The sequence below is a fragment of the Mugil cephalus genome, chromosome 13 (assembly GCF_022458985.1).
Source record: "Mugil cephalus isolate CIBA_MC_2020 chromosome 13, CIBA_Mcephalus_1.1, whole genome shotgun sequence".
In the NCBI taxonomy this organism is placed as follows: Eukaryota; Metazoa; Chordata; class Actinopteri; order Mugiliformes; family Mugilidae; genus Mugil; species Mugil cephalus.
The window spans coordinates 11127012-11145648 of record NC_061782.1 but is presented as its reverse complement, the minus strand read 5'-3'; the positions used below and the strand labels follow the sequence as shown (position 1 = coordinate 11145648).

Genomic DNA, 18637 nt, shown 5'->3' with positions numbered 1-18637 from the left:
CTTAAAACACAAGGTATCAGTCCAGAGTCCATGAAGTGTACAAACTACAGCAGAGCACCTCTGCATTTTATTATAGCATGGCAGATAAGTCTCTGCAAGCAACCTGGTAGTTTGATTATGAAGTGGAGACTCTACTCTGTTGGCATGCAGTTACTTAAATCCCTTTTGGTGCAGAAGAATGACACACTTTGACTAAAAACGCATGTCGCACACCTCATTCGGTGGTAAGAGATCCATCACCTCTCTCAAACAGACATATTGGCTCAGTTGTGTTTTCCTAAGGTGTGACAGCAATTCATCCAACTGTGACATAAAAATGACCTTTGAGTATGTCAAGCAGGTGGAAGGAACAATTGCTGTCAACTAGGAAAATTACGCTTCTTAACATCAACTGGATTCCTTTGTTGCATCACTGTAAGAAACAAAAGTTTGCCTTTCACTGATTAAGTGGATCCAGAGAACGGCCCGCAACTTCTGAGGAGATGTATGATCAAAAGTCAAGTCAAGCAAAAGCATACAATATATTTAAGGTGTGCTAGAACTGATAAATAACACCAGTGCATGCATAGCAGGCGTAATGAAAATACTGTAAGTGTTTTGTTTTTTTACTTGTATAAAATGTGTGGTGTTTTTAATTGATTCATTTTACAATCACTCACCCATCTGGGTCCATTTTCCCCAAATAAAGTCGATTTGAAATAGGACACAGTACTTGTCAAGAATCAAGTCAAGAATCTGTCATCCAAAGCCACATTTCTTAAGTACAAAAGTTCTCATCTGTGTTCTTAATAGAGATTATTCAATCTAAATGTCAGATGGATTAAAAAACAAAAACAAAACAAAGGAACCTTGTACCTTGTTCTGCAGATTGATATATGAGGGATTATTAATGTCATAAAAATGACACAAGGTAAAAGACAGACTTCATTGGTAAGTATTTGCTTTTACTGGTCATATTTATTGAATAGTACTTAATGGAATAGTGACGCTTACGATCAAATGGGAGACTCTTTTTAGTAAATAGATGACTACAGCCATCCTCACAACTTATGTCGATTCTGATTCTCTCTGTTTGAGAGCTCTAAAACAATCAGAGATTATCAGGTCTGATTTGGCCATATAAATTTCAGTGTTTATTGAGGAGGGTGGGGACCGCACGCTTCGAACAACAGGTAAGAAATTATAACTCTTGTCCTGTTTGCATCCTACCACTAGGTGTCTCTGTGGTTCGACGTCGCCTATTTCAGAGCGCGTTTCAAAATGTTTTGCATTAAGTTATCTTTGACATCTCTTCCTCTACATTCATCAGCACACGTAACGCAGTTAGTCACCACAAAAGCAAAAGATAATCGTGATTCTGGAAAAGAAGAAAAGCCCACAGCATTTATTCATATAGGGACAAGTAATCTTTTTCTGCAAATACAAATACTAAGTTTGTACTTCTTCTGTTTTTATTATCAACAAGTGAGGCATGCATTACATAACTGTACAGTTTATCTGTTTATTTTTCTGAACCACACTAAAGCAACTCAGGCACATCTCGACCTGCTGGTGTCGGACTGTAAGCACGGCTTTAGACTAAGGTTTCTGTTCTGTCCCAGACTTATCTTTGCCTTTACTGAGGAGACTTTTGGAGTAAATCTAGTTGCTGGTGACGAGCTGAAGTTTTGCCATCTCACTGTGTCAGAACACATTGTCTTTACTGCCCCCATCACTGCTTGATAAGCACAAACGACACAGATTGATATGTTTTCAAAAAAGTGAAAAATTTATTTATTATGCTTGACATTGCAATGTAAGAGGTAGTTCGCGTTCATTTAATGTCATTTCAGTTTTTTTTTTAGCCTCTGCACAGAGGAAAAAGCATTAAAGCCACCTTGCCTCTCTTTCCTTTAGCAGGCTGCTCACCACAGTCCAGTCTGATGGTCTTAGATTTTTAGCTTCTGCAGCGTAGCCTTACGACGAAGCTACCCGGCCTGCACTGCGCTCTGGAGCACGTCTGCACTTGCTGGACCGACTGGTACAGACAGTCCCACTGGTACAGACAAATTATGCGGCTGGAAGATTTCAGATTAGGTGCCTAAAAGCAGCTATGAGTGGGCCACGGATTCTTAGTTGTTGTTTTGAGGACGCTCCTTACTCCCATAGTTTGAGGCTCTGTCAATCTCAGTCTGGCCAATCATCCAGCGAACTCCCAGGGAAGCTGCAAACAGGTTCAGAAAAATATTACTACAGCAAGATGTGGTGAAGATTTGTAAAAGGACGCGACTGTTTCCACAGTAAATTCCCTTTTTTAATTTAGCACTTTTTTCTAGAAGACTTTTTAGTAGTATTTAATGGTTACATTTAGAAACTTCGGGACTGGAAGCTTTCAGTAAACACCCATCGTTTTGAAAAACTTCCATCATGTTTGCCACTTTAACCTCAGCTACAAACATGGCTGACTTATTTATTGTGGAAACTGCAACATGTTCGTCATAAACCCATGCTGTCAGAGGCACAACGTCTCCGTTTAACATCTTAGCGAAGCCGTTCAGATGGGTGAATGTCCGAGTTTGTAAAACAAAAAACATGACTGATAAATGATACTTTGCAAAAGAAAGGGGACTTACGCTGGAGATGTCAAGTCTGCTGCTTTATAGAACGTTTGGACAAAAAGGAGCAGGTTAAATTGAAGGATGGGCCGTCACTACTAGCTAACGGGTACGAGTGTACGACACCTACCTGCATAGCAGACAGCCACAGCAACTACGACGGTAAAGAGCGATCCTGTGCTGACGAGTTGAGTGAGTAGCACGCCCAGAGGGTAGAGGAGCAAGCAGGACCAGAAAAGCCAGTTGATGAGGGACCACGGCCGACGTGAAGGACTCACTGTGGCACAAGGGAAGCGCCCTGTCTGTGTGTAGTGCTCCTGAAAGCTGTCCTGTAGACACGTTAAAACATACTGTAAAACACAGCTATATGTAAAAACCGTCAACAGAAGTTTGCTGTTTAGAGGCTATGTTGTTTTTTTCTAGAAAAAGAGTGAAAAGTGTCATGCAACACTTCACGCTCTTATCTTTAAGGTCAGACTTCCCTAAACTAGACTCCTTCTTAGACTATTTACAAAGGCTTGAGTAAATATGTTTTTAAGGCAAAAAAATGTCTGACATGTTAAAGAAGTTAACTCAAACGTCAAAGGCAAAAAGACACAACGGAGAAAGTATAGCAGCTGTTCAGGCCATCATCATGACCATCACCTTTTCCTGGTAAAGCTTGTGGAGCCAAGCAGCGCACTCTTCCTCATCCTCCGGGATCTGTTCTAGAGGAATTCTCCTGCAAGTGAAGAGGGAGGGAGTCAAATTACACAGATAAAAGATCCACTACACCGGTAGAGGTAGAAATAAAATCCAACAATCCTCACTCACTCCAAACAACATCCTCCTACCTCACGTATAAATCTGCATGATATTTCTTCCCATTGAGAATTCCAAGCAAAGTGGGCGATTCATTGTTTCTGAAGTTCAGCGTGGAATCATAAACAGCCGCAACTACACAGGAGACAGCTGGAGCAGTTAGCTGTGTGACTCATTTGATTTCCAAATACCGTCGCACAAAAAGCAACCCACGGTATCTGATATATTTTGGTGGATGTATGTAAATCTTTAACCAATGAGAGATAATCACCTGTTCCCCTGAGGTTTTGGACGGTTACCCAGAAGCCTTTGGTCCGGGGCAAAAGGTGATATTTCAGCTTGGGCAGGCCTTTGCTCTCAGCCACCTGCATGCTGATCTGATGTTTCTTTGGCGTGAAGCGCGTTCCCTCACAGTACAGCAGGAACTTGTACCAGAAAAACAACAGTGTTTGGCATTATTCGTGAGTCATCTCGACTTTGTGATAACTGAAACACGCACTGAAACCCACCCAGTAGTTTTCTGGATAATCCCGTAGGTTTTGCAGACACCGAGTTATCATCCTTTGGTCCTCCTCCCACTTCCTCTTGCAGAAAACGATCTCCAGGAAGTACCACATCCAACCAATAACAGGCACATAGGCCAACTCCTTTTTGGCCAACACTTTGGAGCTCTGGAAGTTGAAAGCATAATAAACAACAGAAGGACAGCAATGAATTGAATAGTTTAAAAAAAAAAAGAAAAGAGAAAAAAAAGCTTTTCCAGGTTCAAAAAGAGGAAATTTGTGGATGAATTTTGAGCAATTTCTCTTACCCCTAAAACTCCAAATCTCTCACAGAAAGTCCAACCACACAGGAAGTCTATTTCGTAAGTGTGGTTGAGAACCACAATTGCATTTTCTTTCCCATAAAGTGGATAAGTCTTTGGGTCTGTGTAGAGAGTGCATTCAGTCCCAGACCACCACTCCAAGGCAGCAACCATCTCTGTTGATAATTAAGGTTGTAAAGGAGTCTATGTAAGTAAGAGCGATTAATAACTGGACTTGAGCATGCGATAGAGCAACAACATGTTTACAGCAACAACACCACTACTTCTACTGCAGAAGTACTGCAGTACTTACGGCTAGAAATGCAGTACCCCAGCCTGACGTTGATCCTGCGGGCCAGCTGCTTGTTGACCAGCCACACAGGCAACGTACAGAGCTGCAGCAGGTTGATGATGAGGCCGCTGACCAGGAACACATAGCAGATGATCAGGTGGCACAGGAACTGGGATTTCAGCAGCTGCAGGAGTCCCATTGTTCTGCAAAAGTTGATTCTTTGTTCATGACACACCTTACACGGAACATTTCATTTTTCCGTTCTGTTAAACATCGGTATGCGGCCCAGAGCTGTAACGCCAGCATTTCTCCGGGCATTCAGACCAACTCTGACATAAAGGATTTCTTTGACGCGTCTGCCTCGCATCATCTGCTGAATGGAGCCTTTGAGCTGAGCTGTGTGCAGACGTACAATTACAGCAAACATTAGCTCCTCACAGCACACGTGACTTTCACAGAGACAAGGACCTGTATGAACTAACTACTGCTCTTTGTTTGTGAATTAAAGCAGAGGTTACATGCATGCTATGTGTCATTAGATCATTGTAAATTAAACTACTTAAGTTTAGCAACTGGAGTGACTGTACCTGGATTATTTGTCATAAATTAGAATGTAATGGTCAGACATAGGGTGCCCATTTAAACTCATAAAGGTATTGTAGGTCCTGAAAAGGTGCACACAAAAACACAACCTACTTTTGTGATAAAGATCAAGTTATTACAACTCTACACGCAAAAAACACACAACCAAAAACAACCTCAAACATATTTACTCACCAGAAGGTGATAGAGGGTATACCTTGCGCTCCAAGAGAGTTACCACCGGCTCAGGCTTCAACCTTACCACCAAGACTTTCCTATGCGTCCGTGCCACATGAAGCTCGTGTTATCTTTCAGAGATTTAGCTCGCAATTCATTCAACATGATGTGTACTTACCTCTCGACTCACAGGCGATAAGGAAACTTGCCCTCACAAGGAGCCCCACCCATCTAAAAGCCACACCAGGAGCAGAGGATGAGGACAAGCGTGCGTCCTGACACCTTCCAGAAACACTGGAGAGAGCGACTTCACTGCAGAGATCGTTTATGCTTCCGGCAAGTCAAAAACATGGCAAAATATATTTACTTCCGTATCTGTAACCATAGTGACCGAATCGACAAATAAACAAGTTAGCAATGTCCGAAATAGCGTCAAACGAGTACGTTTTAGACCGGAAATTTTATAATATCATACATTCGCGATTTCACCCCAATACATTGTTTTTGAAATGGAAGGTAATCTCGGGACATTCCGCGAATGAAGCGTTATTGTTGTCGTTTTCTCGTTTCACTGAGCCTTCGCTGAGATATTTAAACAGAGTGAGACCTCGCTACTTTTTGTCCTCTCTGCGTTGCCTTAATATGGTCACACAAACTGGGAGCGGGAACGCATGCGCAGTGAGCTTCATTGGAGAAGGAGACCCTGTTTTTAATGGAGCCGATGTTTGGAGCTGCGGAGCCGCTTCCTAGTTTCGATTTGACTGGATGTGAGTAATAGCGGTGGTTACAGGGTACATTTCCCGGTTACTTCAGAGAGGGATTTTTACTGGCAGCTGCTAAGATGAAGTATTCCTTGATAAATAGTGCTCCCTGCTGGCAGTGCTGTGTGCAAAGTGTTCTAAAACTGTGCAGTAAGGGATGGTGCTTTTCAAGAGTCATTATTCAAGATTCAAGATACTTTATTAATCCTTAAAAAGTAAATTGTAAGTAAAAACAACAAGCAGAACATACAACAAGCAGTACATACAGCATATCATTAAACATAAGATAATAAATAAGTCGAAATAAATAAGCAGAATTAGGAATAAGAAAAATTGCACACCTGGGATAAAAAAAAAGTACACATAGGCAAACATGAATAACAAAAAAAAAAATGCAAAGAAAATCTAAAACACCCCAATATACAAAGAATATGAGAATAAAGTTTAGCTTAGTGCACATCCCAGTCTATGAAATATTTTGAAAGTGTGGTTGTTATTGTTATTATCGACAAGGTAACTCTTACAAAAATGTAGTTAGATGTTGGAACTTAATTATCAGATATCCCACCAACAGAACTATGCCCTTATCAAGCATGAATAAGTGACACAGAAAATAAATCCATGTGTCAAACTGCTAGTAAAGAAGAAGTAAAGAAAAATAGTTGTGTGTGTGTATATATATTAATATATATATGCATTATGTAAAAGTCCTATTAGAAAAATAAATATTGTTAAATATTTGTGTGTTATTTCAGTAGTTCAAGATATCAAACAACCAGTGGATGAAGAACACTTTTGACTGACAGCTACCCTCGTTTTTAAAATTACATAAAGTTTTTTAAAAGTTCATAAAGAAATGTGAAGAAGGAAAAGGCATGAATAAAAATGAAATAAATATATAGGAAATAAATTAGTTTTGGGGAAACTCATGGGGGGAATAATTCAGAAATGAAAACATTGATAGATACATAAACTAATACATTTATCAATCAATGTTGTTTTTGTGTTTTGTCAGAGTTATTGTTGAAGCAGGGGCAGCAGAGTATTATCTATGTGAGGCTTTATAAAAGTCCCTTTCAGGTGGCACTGGATCATGTAAACAGAGTTCAACTTTTTTCTGTCAGACAAAATCAACAGCTACCCTAACCACTTTTTAACCTTTAAGGCTTCAGCCAAAAATGTTATACGGTATGGCTCAAATTTCCTCTTGCCAACACTAGAGGGAAACAGAGACGCACTGATCACAGCTTCCGTCTGAGGAAAAACTCTGAATGGATTTTCCAAATCTTTTTTATTGCTCACACAAAAATATTCTGCTTTGTCTGCAAAAAAAAAAAAAAAAAATGTGACATGTTATTTGTGTGGGATCCCCAAGCCAACCCACACAGTATTTGGTTATTTTTCTTTGTTACCCAGAGACCCCTAAAGTGAGGTTAATGGGGTCCCGAGACTTTTCCACTTTGGGAGTTGCAGAGATGTGTTTCCAAGCTCTCGTTTTACAGGTCCCACAATGCTGCAGCTCTCATGTCCTTTACGACCAAATAACCCTGAAGAAAGGACGTGCCTGTCTGAAGAGGTCCAAGCATACAGTAAAGTAGCTCAGGAAGTTCTTTATGTTGAAATACCAAACACAAAGAGTGTGAAGGGGCTCGGGGGAATAATGTTCAGTAAGTGTAAAATGTGCAAGTCACTTTGTAGGTGCAGAAGTGATGAAGCACAGCAGGTTATACGCGGTTAGCTGAGGAGAGGAAGAATCTCAGTATTTTAATTCGTGCTTTAGCTTTTTCAAATCCCCCAGCAACTTAATAAAGTAGCCAAAGTCAGTACAGATATAAATCCAACGCACATGCAAACAAACTATATTCTTAGATGTATTCAACGCTGGTTTAGATTAGTCAGAATCATGCTTTTCAGCTACAGATTATACACTGCACTTGTAGCATTTACAGGCCTGTTTTTGCTTTGTTGCCAAATTTGATCAGAGGTGAAGACAGCTTAAGGAAATATGATTTTCTTAACAACCCAGTCTACTGTGAGCAGAACTATTGTGTCCTATAAACCCCGTTTGTTTTGTTTATTCAAGCCGGATAAATTTATTTTATTCACACTAGTGTTGCAACCTCTTTGTTAAGACTCTGTGTATGTGAAAGCTACCATGCATTAGTTCTTGTTCTATGCTTGTGGTATGCTGGAGATCTTCTGCCAGTCCTTTGTGGCCAGCGCCCTTTTCTCTGCTGTGGTCTGCTGGAGGAACAGCATTGCAGCCAGTGATACCGACAGACTGAATAAACTGATCAGGAAGGCTGGTTCTGTCACTGGCTGCAGACAGGAAACTTTTGAGATGGTGGTGGAGGGGAGGACACTTAACAAACTGTTATCAATCATGGAAAACCCTGACCACCCTCTCCACCAGATGATGGACGGACAACGGAGCTCCTTCTCTTAGAGGCTCAGACAACACCGTTGTCTCAAAGAACACTACAAGAAATCTTTCCTGCCCCAAGCCAAATGCCGGTACAACTCCTCCAGTGTTGCTGCTGCAACTGTGAAATTTCCCAGTTTGGGATGAATAAAGCATCCGTCTGTCCATCCATCCGTCTATCTATAATTGCCTGTGCAGTAGCAAATAGCAAGTGCTAATTCCACTTAAAAAAGCTCCTTCTCTGCAAACCTCCACGTGTGTAGTCAAAGTTTCCGCTCATACAACCTGCACGATAACTGCTTTCTAATCAAACTGCAATGTTCCTCAATTTTGAGCATGTATACACCAATCAGCCACGATATTAAAACCACTAACTTGTTATTCTCCTCTGGATAGACCAAGCAGACCAAGTAAATCCCCACAGCAATGGTAAGATGGTGCTCCCTACATTGCATCGCATAGAAAATAAACAGTGATGTACTGTGTGTTCTAACACCGTCCTATCAAAACCACAATTCCCTTTTTTATGATTTTGAGCTACAGTAGCCTGTTAGTCGTACGGTACCACAAGGCCCCGCCGTCGTTCCAGTTGTCAGTTCAACGCTTTCCTTGGACAACTTTTGATAGACCACTGCTTTTCCAGGAAAACCCCATAAGAGCTGTTTTTGGAGTTACACTGACCCAGTCATCTAACCATTGGCCCTTGTCAGAGATATTTTAATTCCTCTGACTATTTCCCCCCTTTTCCTGCTTCTAACACATCAGCTTTTAGGACCATCATAGCTACTATTATTCAATTTACAAGTGATTGCTGTATTATGCCTGAACGGCCTAATATGTAGTATCTAGTTGAGCAAAAAGTCTTCATCGTTCTGCACAGTGGAAATCAAACCTAAAGTAAAAATAAGCAAAAGACATTTTTGACTGTAGGGGGTCCTTTAACCGCGTTTCAACCCGCTGTTGCACAGTCGGCCTGGTAGCCTCAGTGTAATAAAGATGGCACTCGGCGCATGAAATTAAAATAAACTGGACCGTTCACCCGCCTGAACACTGCAGGGATCTAGCCAAGCCTCAGCTTTTAAGGATGACTGTAAATCAGTGAAAAACATTTGTCATGAAATCTGCTGTTGGAGTGAAAAAGTCCGAGTGTTAAAGCTTTAGCGGCCTCTGACCCAAAGTGGATAGTCATGGAGGAGAAAGTGTCTCACTCATTCACGTTTTTAGTGGGTTTAGGGGATAGGAGGTTGGTTGATTTGAAGATGTGAAGTTCCCTCTATCCCAGGACGTGTCAGCTGTCGTTAAGGAAGTTACTGATGGATGCTGTTAAAGTTGCACTTCCATAGTTGTTTTTTGTTTTCTTTTTATACAGCAGGCAACGTGATACCTTATAGGAGCAGGATTGAGTGCAGCCCTTGGCATCTTGTTGCATGACATCCCCTTACTCTTTATTTTATCTTCGGCTGTTAAATACAGCTGTAAACATAATTTAAAAATGCTTCCTTTCTAGATCAAACTAAAGACCAGATGTAATGAAGCCGGACTGCATGCGGGAAAGCCGGCCAACTCAGCACCAAAACATCCGCTTTAATCTTAAAAATCCCCCTGTTGTCGCCCTGTTAGCGGTGCCAGACTATTTTAATAACTGCATGCTTCTTCTTTATTTATTAAGCAAAACTAATTAATTACTCTGGTGAAAGTAAAAAAAAAAAAAAAAAGAAACCAGCGGTTGCAGCTGACATTTTTCAGTCTGAATCAGGTTGCCGCGTCTGGCCAAAGCCAACATCTTTCAGCCAGTACGAACTATACTCTTGGCGCAGCAACACAGGGGTGATTTGGATGAATATGCTGCATAAAGAATGCACCAAGGATTAAGTGAAATCGCTGCATAAGTGTGATTTATGAGCCATTCTGCGTCAATAGACTGTGACTGGCTTTGACAAATTGACACTTGTTCAACTCTTTTGCATAACTCTTTAAGGTAATGGGGTCCATCAGCAGATGTTCTCAACCTTCACTCAGAGGTCTTTGGCCTCAGCATGGGAACGCATACGTGGTTATTCCCGAATTCGCTCGCAAAATGACTATATGTGGCCTTGTAAGAGATACACAACTGATAGGAAAGCTCACTTGAAAGTAAAGGTTGTGTTTAGCAATGACTCAACAGCATAATCAGTCCAATGAGTTTCTCATCAAACTGGAAAACTGACTCAATATATTTGTGCAAATGGGTTGAATAAATGAATACATCATGAAATTCTTGAAACCTGGAAAAAAAGCTGCACTCACTCAAGTCTTTAAATTAACTAAGTTGCTTAACTTTGATTAGGTAATTCTTAATGACTGCATGGTGGAAATCCATGAGAGGAGATAATGTGCTCACATTTTCTGAACGCATGCTTTGGTGCTCTTTCATATAGGAAAAAAAATTACAAATCAGAAAAAGTGACAACATAGCCTGGGGCCTACACTTCATGTGACACAGTGTATATGTGCAGTGAGCCCGTAATGAGATCCTGATGCATGCTCCTCCAGAGACTCGCCTCCTCAGCCTCGATCATGAGATCGTGGGCCCCACTGACACATCCGCTCATGCGACTGTCAGTGAAACGCTGGGAGGTTTTCTGGAGACACCTGCTCTGCTGCTCTCAGGGGCCCACACATGAGGCCCGGACTGAACGCCAAATAGCGCTGGCCTGAGTGAAGTTATTTGATATAATGCCATTACCAAGGTGAAGCAGATTAAAACACCGCACGGTTATGCAATTACATGCCCTCTTTCTGAACTTTTAGGACTGTCTCTTCTGACAGATGTCAGATTTGGGATTTGAGTGCTCGGGAATGGGAGGGTGATTCAACGTGAGGTCACATGTGCAGAACGCTCGATGTTGGTTACAGCACGTGTGCTTTTCTGAAATTTCTACAGAGGTAATGCAGTGACTACATGAGTAGCAAAGGTTACAATGGTCTGTATTGTGCAGAAAGAGAAAATGATACTTGCAGGTCAAGATAGACAGATTGAATGGTTGAAGGGATGTCTCAGTAAATTTTCCAGTCTTCACTTTAGACCAGTTTGAACCAATGTGCTCCAAGTACACTCAGCAGCAAGAGAGCTGTAAAGCATTGGCTTCATTTTGCATTGCCAGTGCAACGTTATATAAGATTTTTTCAGTTTAATTTATTTTTGTCTGCTGTTTCAGCTTTATACTTAATACCGTCTGTCACTACATTTGCATTCATATTAAAAGTTTACACACAAAGCACATTGCTCCAGCTTGTTAAATATGCAAATACAGTGCTGTTGTGCATTTGCGCTTGCGTTTCATGTTTTATTTTGAAATCAGTTCTCTCCTCCATGCATTCACTTCTACTTCCTGTCTGCGTTTTGTTTCCCGCCAGTTTTCCTGCACCACCTGGGTCTCATCAGCCAATTACCTGCCTGTGTTTATATACCCTTGATGTTCGCCTCTGATTTGACAATTTACCTTTGGCTTTTCAGAAGTTGAGCTTTCTAGATGTTCTGTCTGTGTGTTTTCTTGTTTCCAGTGTGGGACAACTACTGCTTGCATATGAATGTACTACCAAACACTGTTATATGTTAATATGAAGAAGCCTCCCCGCAGAATCTTTACTTAATCTTAGCATTTGGCACTTCAAGTTGTCGTGTTGAATTGAGTTGAGTTTTTAGCCAACTCTGCGTTCACCTCAGCCCTAAAGAGATATTTTGTGTCTTTGAGCTTATTGTTTTGGTTTCCTGACCAACAACCTAAATCTTTGTGATTCAGATTTAACATTAATGTTGGTGTCATTTAAAAAAAAAACAGGAGGCCAAGAAGCTGCTTTTTAGCACTGTGCTGAGTTAGGCACCATAAAATGGTCAACAATGACACAAAATTAATTTTACTTGGAGATTAACCTCAAACCATCATCTTGCATGAGGAACGATTCACATAAATGAAACATTTGTTTTAAGACAACACTTACCAAAAGGGTGTGCGCTCATTGTAAAGAATACTCCAATCAATATGTTTAACAAATGAATACTCTTGTGCTCGTAAATGTATGTGAACTAAATACAAAGAGCATGTGGCCACGTTTGGAGACAGGATGTGCACTCCTTAATCCATTTGAAAAACTTTTGCAAGACCTTGCCAGTTTTTTGAGATCCCACAACTTTTGTTTGACAGTATTTTATGTTTTCCATTTACATCCTTCCTGCTAAAAGGCATGCATATAAAAAATAGTTTATTTTTGTTTTTTACATTGCAGCGTTGAGCAGCTGTCTCCTGGCGCAGAGGGGCTAGCGTACAGAGTTTCTTTTTTTTTTTTTTTTAAGAGCTTTTTCGGTGAAAACAGCTGCCTCCTTTGGATCGGTTCAACCCTGGGAGAGCAGTGAGCGAGAAACAAAACACTAAAGTTGCTGGCCAGACATGAAATGAGGGAAAAAGATTTAGTTTTCACCATTATGAGCAACTCTCTTTACAATTGTCACAGTTAACACAGAAATATCAGGAACTGAAAGCATCCACTTGATTTAAAGTTTCGGTGAAACACACGTATCACTTCTAATTCTCATCTACTCCTTCTTCTCTGAGGGATTGACTACTTCACCTTACTTCACACAAGTCAATTTCCTCTGCACATTTTGTTCTCTGCCTCCCGGAAGGTTGTTGTCTTTCAGGCAGCCAACTCACTTTTCACTTGGTTTGGTTGCTTACGTTGAATTATTCTTTGTTTTAATGACATGTAAGTTTAGGTTATCACCAATTTGGTTTTGTCTTTACTGATCCCTTGTGGGGAATTTCTTTCCCTGCATGTAACCCATCCAATTGTATATGTTAAGTAGAGAGCACACTTGGAGCAGTGGGTAACCATGCATGCACCTTCTGTGGAGTGGTTTGAGGGTTTAAGGTGTCTACTCAAAATTCCTCACATTGGATGTAAAAGTAGAAAACTTACACTTGGCCAGGGGTCTTCAACGTTTTTCAGGCCAAGGACCATCACAACTGATGGTGAGATTAAGTAGGGACCCCCCACCTACTATATGTATTATAAATATACATTATTATTATCATTCATCATCATTTGCATTCAATATTAAGATATTTGAGAATTAATTTTTGTTTAACTCAAACATGTGAAACAGTAAGGTTGGCCGTGCAACGTCATAAACATAAACATACCTGAGATAAACATGCCTGTTCACATCATGCACTGTTAGCTTCTCTTCTGCTAGCACTGCAGCGTGCGCCTGGGATGAACAGGCTCTCTGCCAATTGCGGAGAACCTGACAGAGTCAGAGAATAATATGCAGCCTTGTGATTGGCTCAACAGCAATAGGGGCGGGTCCTGCCGTGTGCAGGAGGCTTTGATTGACAGGCTAGTGTGGCTCCCTATATGAAACCGTTACTAAAACATGTTGGATTCATATTAATGTGTATTTAAAGAAATGTACATTTGTCGGGGAAAACTGTGGGTACATTTTTAAAAACAATATATAGGTATAGATATATATAGAAAAATGTCTAATGTTTTTGCGACCCCCCTGCAGTACCTCCACGGACCGCCTAGGGGTCACGGACCCCCTGTTGAAGACCTATGCACTAGACCATAGCTGATTCTCCTTTAGTCACATTCAGAAATAATTTCCTGAACACAGTAGGCATAAAAAGTAAAGATTTTTACCTAAAATATAATAGAAAAATGTCAAAATGCACACGCAAAATGAAGAATGCCACTCATTACATACAAGAGAGTTACTTTTATCATAGTTGTACATTACAACAGACAAAAAAATAAAGAAAACAAAACTTACATTAACACCATCCAAACTCATAATATTTGTATTTAAATTTGATGTACTTTACTGCGATGATTAGTAACCGACACCTCACAAACATCATTAAAGTCAGCAAATGCCGTGGGTCTGTCAACATTCCCAATGACAGAAGTTATCGGGGTCACTTTTTACTGCTCCAGCAAGCATAAAAAGACCTTCAAGTTTTTTTTTTTTTTCCAAGCAGCTTGTGAAGACTATTCCAACTGTTGGGTATGTGAGAGGATTGTCTAGAAAGATTTTCATCACACACATACTCTGACGCGGCTTTGTTTTTAGTCAGTGCCAACAACTGCGCTTCTGGACACGTCTGCGGCCAACGAGCCTCTCACAGCGGCCGGAAGATTGTTAAAAAACTCTGCAACCAGCCAAGCCATGCTATATATATCCAGCTATGTCATTAGTCTCGGAGGTGGTGCGTGCTGCTGGCAGCCGAAAACTTTACCGCATATTCTTTAAGATGAAATATTTAGGCCAAATGTTGCTACAATTTCTCATTTTCTCACACTTCAAGTCAGCTTCGATCAATCAGCACGCAGTGAGCTGAAGCTTTGGCTGGTAAACAGGGCACATGGAAAATGTTAACCTGACTTTCACTGTTTCTTACCACTTGATGTGTGGATTGATTCTATTTCCACAGGTCTTTGTGCAAGCAGGGACACAAGGATGCCTTTAAAACTCATTCTGGAGCAGCCTCGACCTTCCACACAGTATTATCATTTTATCAGTAGAGTCTCATTTGCATAAAGGAATTGCCTTTGTAAAACTGTATTTCCTAATACATATATTTATCTGGAAATCTTTAAATATTGTTTAAAGTAAACTACTTTGGCTTGAACCGTGGAAATGTTTTTTTTTTCCAGCAGTCAGTGTAATGGGACGAAAAAATGAAGGAAAAGGAAGGAAAGTGGGGTGGGGGGAATAGCTGATATCTTCAAACAGCTTGCCATGTGTATTTTCATGAGTGGATGTTCCATTACAGCAGTGCACAACATGGCTGAAAAACCCATTAGAGATGTAAAAGGATATGGCGTGATCATTTGTTTCCACTGCTGAAAGAGGGAGGGGAAGCTTGTAGCATTGTAGTTTGTGCTCATAAAGAGCAGGCAGAGCCACTGCCTTCGTCTTTCTTTGCCATGTCGAACAATCAGGCCTGCCCGCGTTGCCTCTGCTACATTCACTGTCGAGACTCCTCCACTAACTGAACAAAGGCACTAGTGACGGACACTGAGCTTTCCAGCGTTTGCATGTTGAAGACTAAAACAAGAACCATTTGTTGAGTTTTTGTCAGATGTTTTTGTTGTTTTGTCTTAGTAGTTGGTCATTAAGATTATTGATGGATTCTTGTTTGTACGTGACATTTGAAAAAAATAGCTGAGTAGCAGTCCATTTGGATTGTGTTATGGGAAAATACAAAGAAAGATATTCCACCGGGTGCAACTGGATAATCCAACAACCAGTCACAGCCACTCTGTTGTAAACAAATTCATCTACTATTCTGGACACTATTCTTGATAATAGGCCCGTCAGATGTTCAGTTCTCAGTTCTCAACAGAGCAACTCCAGACCAACTTTAGTGGACAGGGGAAGTCAGGTTGGCTTCTAGGCTGAAGGTCAAACTATTACTTCATATCAACAATGGTTGCATTTACAATATTTCTTAAATCACTCTGATAAGGCATAGTAGCTTAACTGTTTACATGGATGCAAAATAAAAGGTTTCCATAAGAAACATAAGATATAGTGTGCGTGTTAACATGTCCCAACCCCCCCACTAAAGGGTCTTCTTTTTACAATTAGTAGTTCTTCTTGATGTGTTGCATCAAATCAGCTGGAAGTTTAACAGAAGTGGAAGGTTTTCTTCCAAACTTGATATTAAGAACACTGAATTAATTCACTATAAAAAGATGACCGGGACGGATCCATGTTTCCATTGTTGATACCTGCATCTATTCTGACTTGGCCCATTTTCTGAAACATTTGTTTGAGGACCTCATTTTGCTATGTCCCTTCCAGAATCATCGTCACATCACCTGGTGGGCCAAACAATGGTTGATTACAGCCCTATTCACAGTAGATTAGTTTTACACGAGGACGTCCTGTGATTCAGACATTGCCCATGTTTGTGTTTCATGTGGTGCATTCACACAGGATAAACAAACTCAGTGTTTTACTAACATTTATACTCCGTTGTTATGGCTCTGCTACTTTCCATCTTACTCCCATTGCGTGTCAGAGACAGTTTTAATTACTTTGCAATTTATAATGGATGATAAAAATATATTTCTGATACTATTTATACCAGGAAAGGGATTACCAATGACCTGGCAGTATTTAAATCAGCTCCACATTTGCAGATGAACACTTAAATGATTGATTTCCTCCGTCTAAACAGCAAATAGTTCAGCGACATCTCGACTTTGCTCTAACTTCTGTCCAAACTTTGAATTATAGCACATCCTTCATGATTGTCAAGTGACTAGAGGCAGAAAAAAGCCGCAAATCAAACTCAGGCCTAAATCACAGATGTCGATTTGCACTGGATTATTAGAGGTATTGTCAGAAGACCTCTGTGTTACAAGAATTATGGTACGTAATTTGCAGTATAATTTTTACTTTACAAATCACAGACATGGATGATTCGCGCAGGATTAAGATCACAGACAACCTCCGTGATTATTAGAAATAACTGGAGGTTCCCAGGTAAAACTAATCCCATGTGAATAGGGCTTATGTCTCTGTGTTAGACTTGTGACAGAGCCAGTGACACCCAGTGCCTCACCCAATGACAGTAGAACAGGTTACATGAGGTATCTTTTTATTCTGGTCATGTAAATGAAGCCATTGTGAATATTGTGCACATGTTTGAGGATTTGTCTAATCACATGTAAATAAATAGGATCACAGTTGTCATTAGTTTTGCAGGTGATTTGAAATGGAATTGTAATTGGCATTGAACTTACGCCTTTGCCTTCTGTCAAATCCTAATTTGTTGTAGTGCATTTATTATGTGTTTATATCCCAATTATGAGTGTTAAAGGTCTCAGTAAAGCTTTGCTGGTTAAAATCACCAGTCGTCTCCATTAATGAATTCTCACTTTTGTTGGTTTACAACAGGCCTTGTGGCAATTCTGCAACATGTAGATTTGGCTCGACTGTTGTTTCAGGTGCGGGCGGAGTGTAGCGTGATGTCTGGACTGTGTAAAAGCGTTTACACGTGCCAAAAGCTTTGACATTTCTCCACATGCCTCCTGTAGACAGCGCTCTCTGCGGCACCAGCATGGCAGAGCATGTGTCTGTTTTTTTTTTCCAGCTGGAACTTATGAGTCTATGTCATGGCCTTGCACATTTTAGGTCTCATTCAGACGAACCGTTTAGCCATACATTCAGTGTGATCTTTGTGATGTCACATTGTTTTTCATTTCAGAGTGGTTAAGCTTCATTCTGTCCTCTACAGTAGGTGACATTTGACAGCTCCCTCAGGTGGATGCTGTGATGCTTTGGTGTCTCAGATGTGGACTTTAGCGACCACTGGGTTACTGCTGTGAATAATCTGGCTTGTTTGGTGTCACAGGATCTGATGACGTGCACAGCCCACACTTGTTTCCAAAGATTGCACGCTGTCATTGACGTTTGCACCCTTTGATATTACCCTCAAAGAAACAAATGAAGTAAGCAATATCTTGATTGTCTCCAAAAGATACGAGGGCTGTGTTTGATCTGAGTTTATTTCTGTATGTCAAATAAATCAAACTTAAGAGGGGCCGCCGCATTCTGCACTGTCTGGCTTTGTTTTGTGCAAGGTTACTGCCAGGCCAAGACTTCACAACCTGATTTAATGAGACCCAATGCATCTGTTCCCAGTTTCACACCGGTGTCATGAAGACCCAAGTGGAAAGGAGCCTTGCTCTGACACGTTGGATGCTTCTGAGGATCCTGCTCGCTTGCAAGTTCCATTCGGGTGTCTCGAATATAAAGTGAATCCCCTTTTCAGCCTGGATTTGAGCGAACGTCCAAACGTATAATTACAGCTGCATGGGAAAATTCCTTTTTCCTTTTTCTTCTTTTCTACTTGAAATTTCCCTTTACTTCTTCTTCCTTCGTTTTTATTGACTCTCTAACTCTGGTCATTTTAAAGCCTCTTATGGGAGGCATCTCAGCCTCACACCTAATATCAAAGACCCGGCTTCATGCAACACAAATCGGAGCCCCTCTGCACCATGACTTCAGCTCACATCCCAACGCTCTTGCCACTTTTCTTGTTTTCTGGGAGCAATGAGTGTTCACCCCCACGGCTGGCAAGGAGAAGGGCTGTGGATATTTTCCCAATGACTAGAAGAAAATAAAAAAGAACTCATGCCCCGAAATAA

At 40.7% G+C, this 18637-nt stretch overlaps 1 protein-coding gene across 2 annotated transcripts; it reads right to left on the bottom strand.

The window, feature by feature from the left end:
• Positions 1-1745: 1745 nt before the first annotated feature.
• Positions 1746-5558, bottom strand: agpat4 (1-acylglycerol-3-phosphate O-acyltransferase 4 (lysophosphatidic acid acyltransferase, delta)). Of its 2 annotated transcripts, XM_047602220.1 has the most exons (10): positions 5430-5542; positions 5270-5349; positions 4514-4695; positions 4207-4376; positions 3905-4066; positions 3667-3820; positions 3428-3530; positions 3240-3315; positions 2725-2923; positions 1746-2203 (listed from the first exon to the last, which is right to left on the bottom strand). In XM_047602220.1, exons 3-10 carry the CDS (start codon positions 4689-4691, stop codon positions 2112-2114), a joined length of 1134 nt encoding a protein of 377 aa, XP_047458176.1. In that variant the 5' UTR covers positions 4692-4695; positions 5270-5349; positions 5430-5542; the 3' UTR covers positions 1746-2111. The 2 variants fall into 2 exon arrangements, with proteins under 2 accessions (XP_047458176.1, XP_047458177.1); XM_047602221.1 differs by lacking the exon at positions 5270-5349 and having other exon boundaries at positions 5430-5558.
• Between the last annotated feature and the right edge of the window lie 13079 nt (positions 5559-18637).

What these genes read in the sequence shown, in the direction of transcription:
- agpat4 (XM_047602221.1), bottom strand. Translation starts at nt 4,691, where the DNA reads ATGGGACTCCTGCAGCTGCTGAAATCCCAGTTCCTGTGCCACCTGATC. An exon ending in CATGCAGATTTATACGTGAG is followed by an intron (nt 3,316 to 3,427) that starts GTAGGAGGATGT and finishes CTTCACTTGCAG; the next exon opens with GAGAATTCCTCTAGAACAGA. An exon ending in TGTGGCTGTCTGCTATGCAG is followed by an intron (nt 2,204 to 2,724) that starts GTAGGTGTCGTA and finishes ACCTGTTTGCAG; the next exon opens with CTTCCCTGGGAGTTCGCTGG.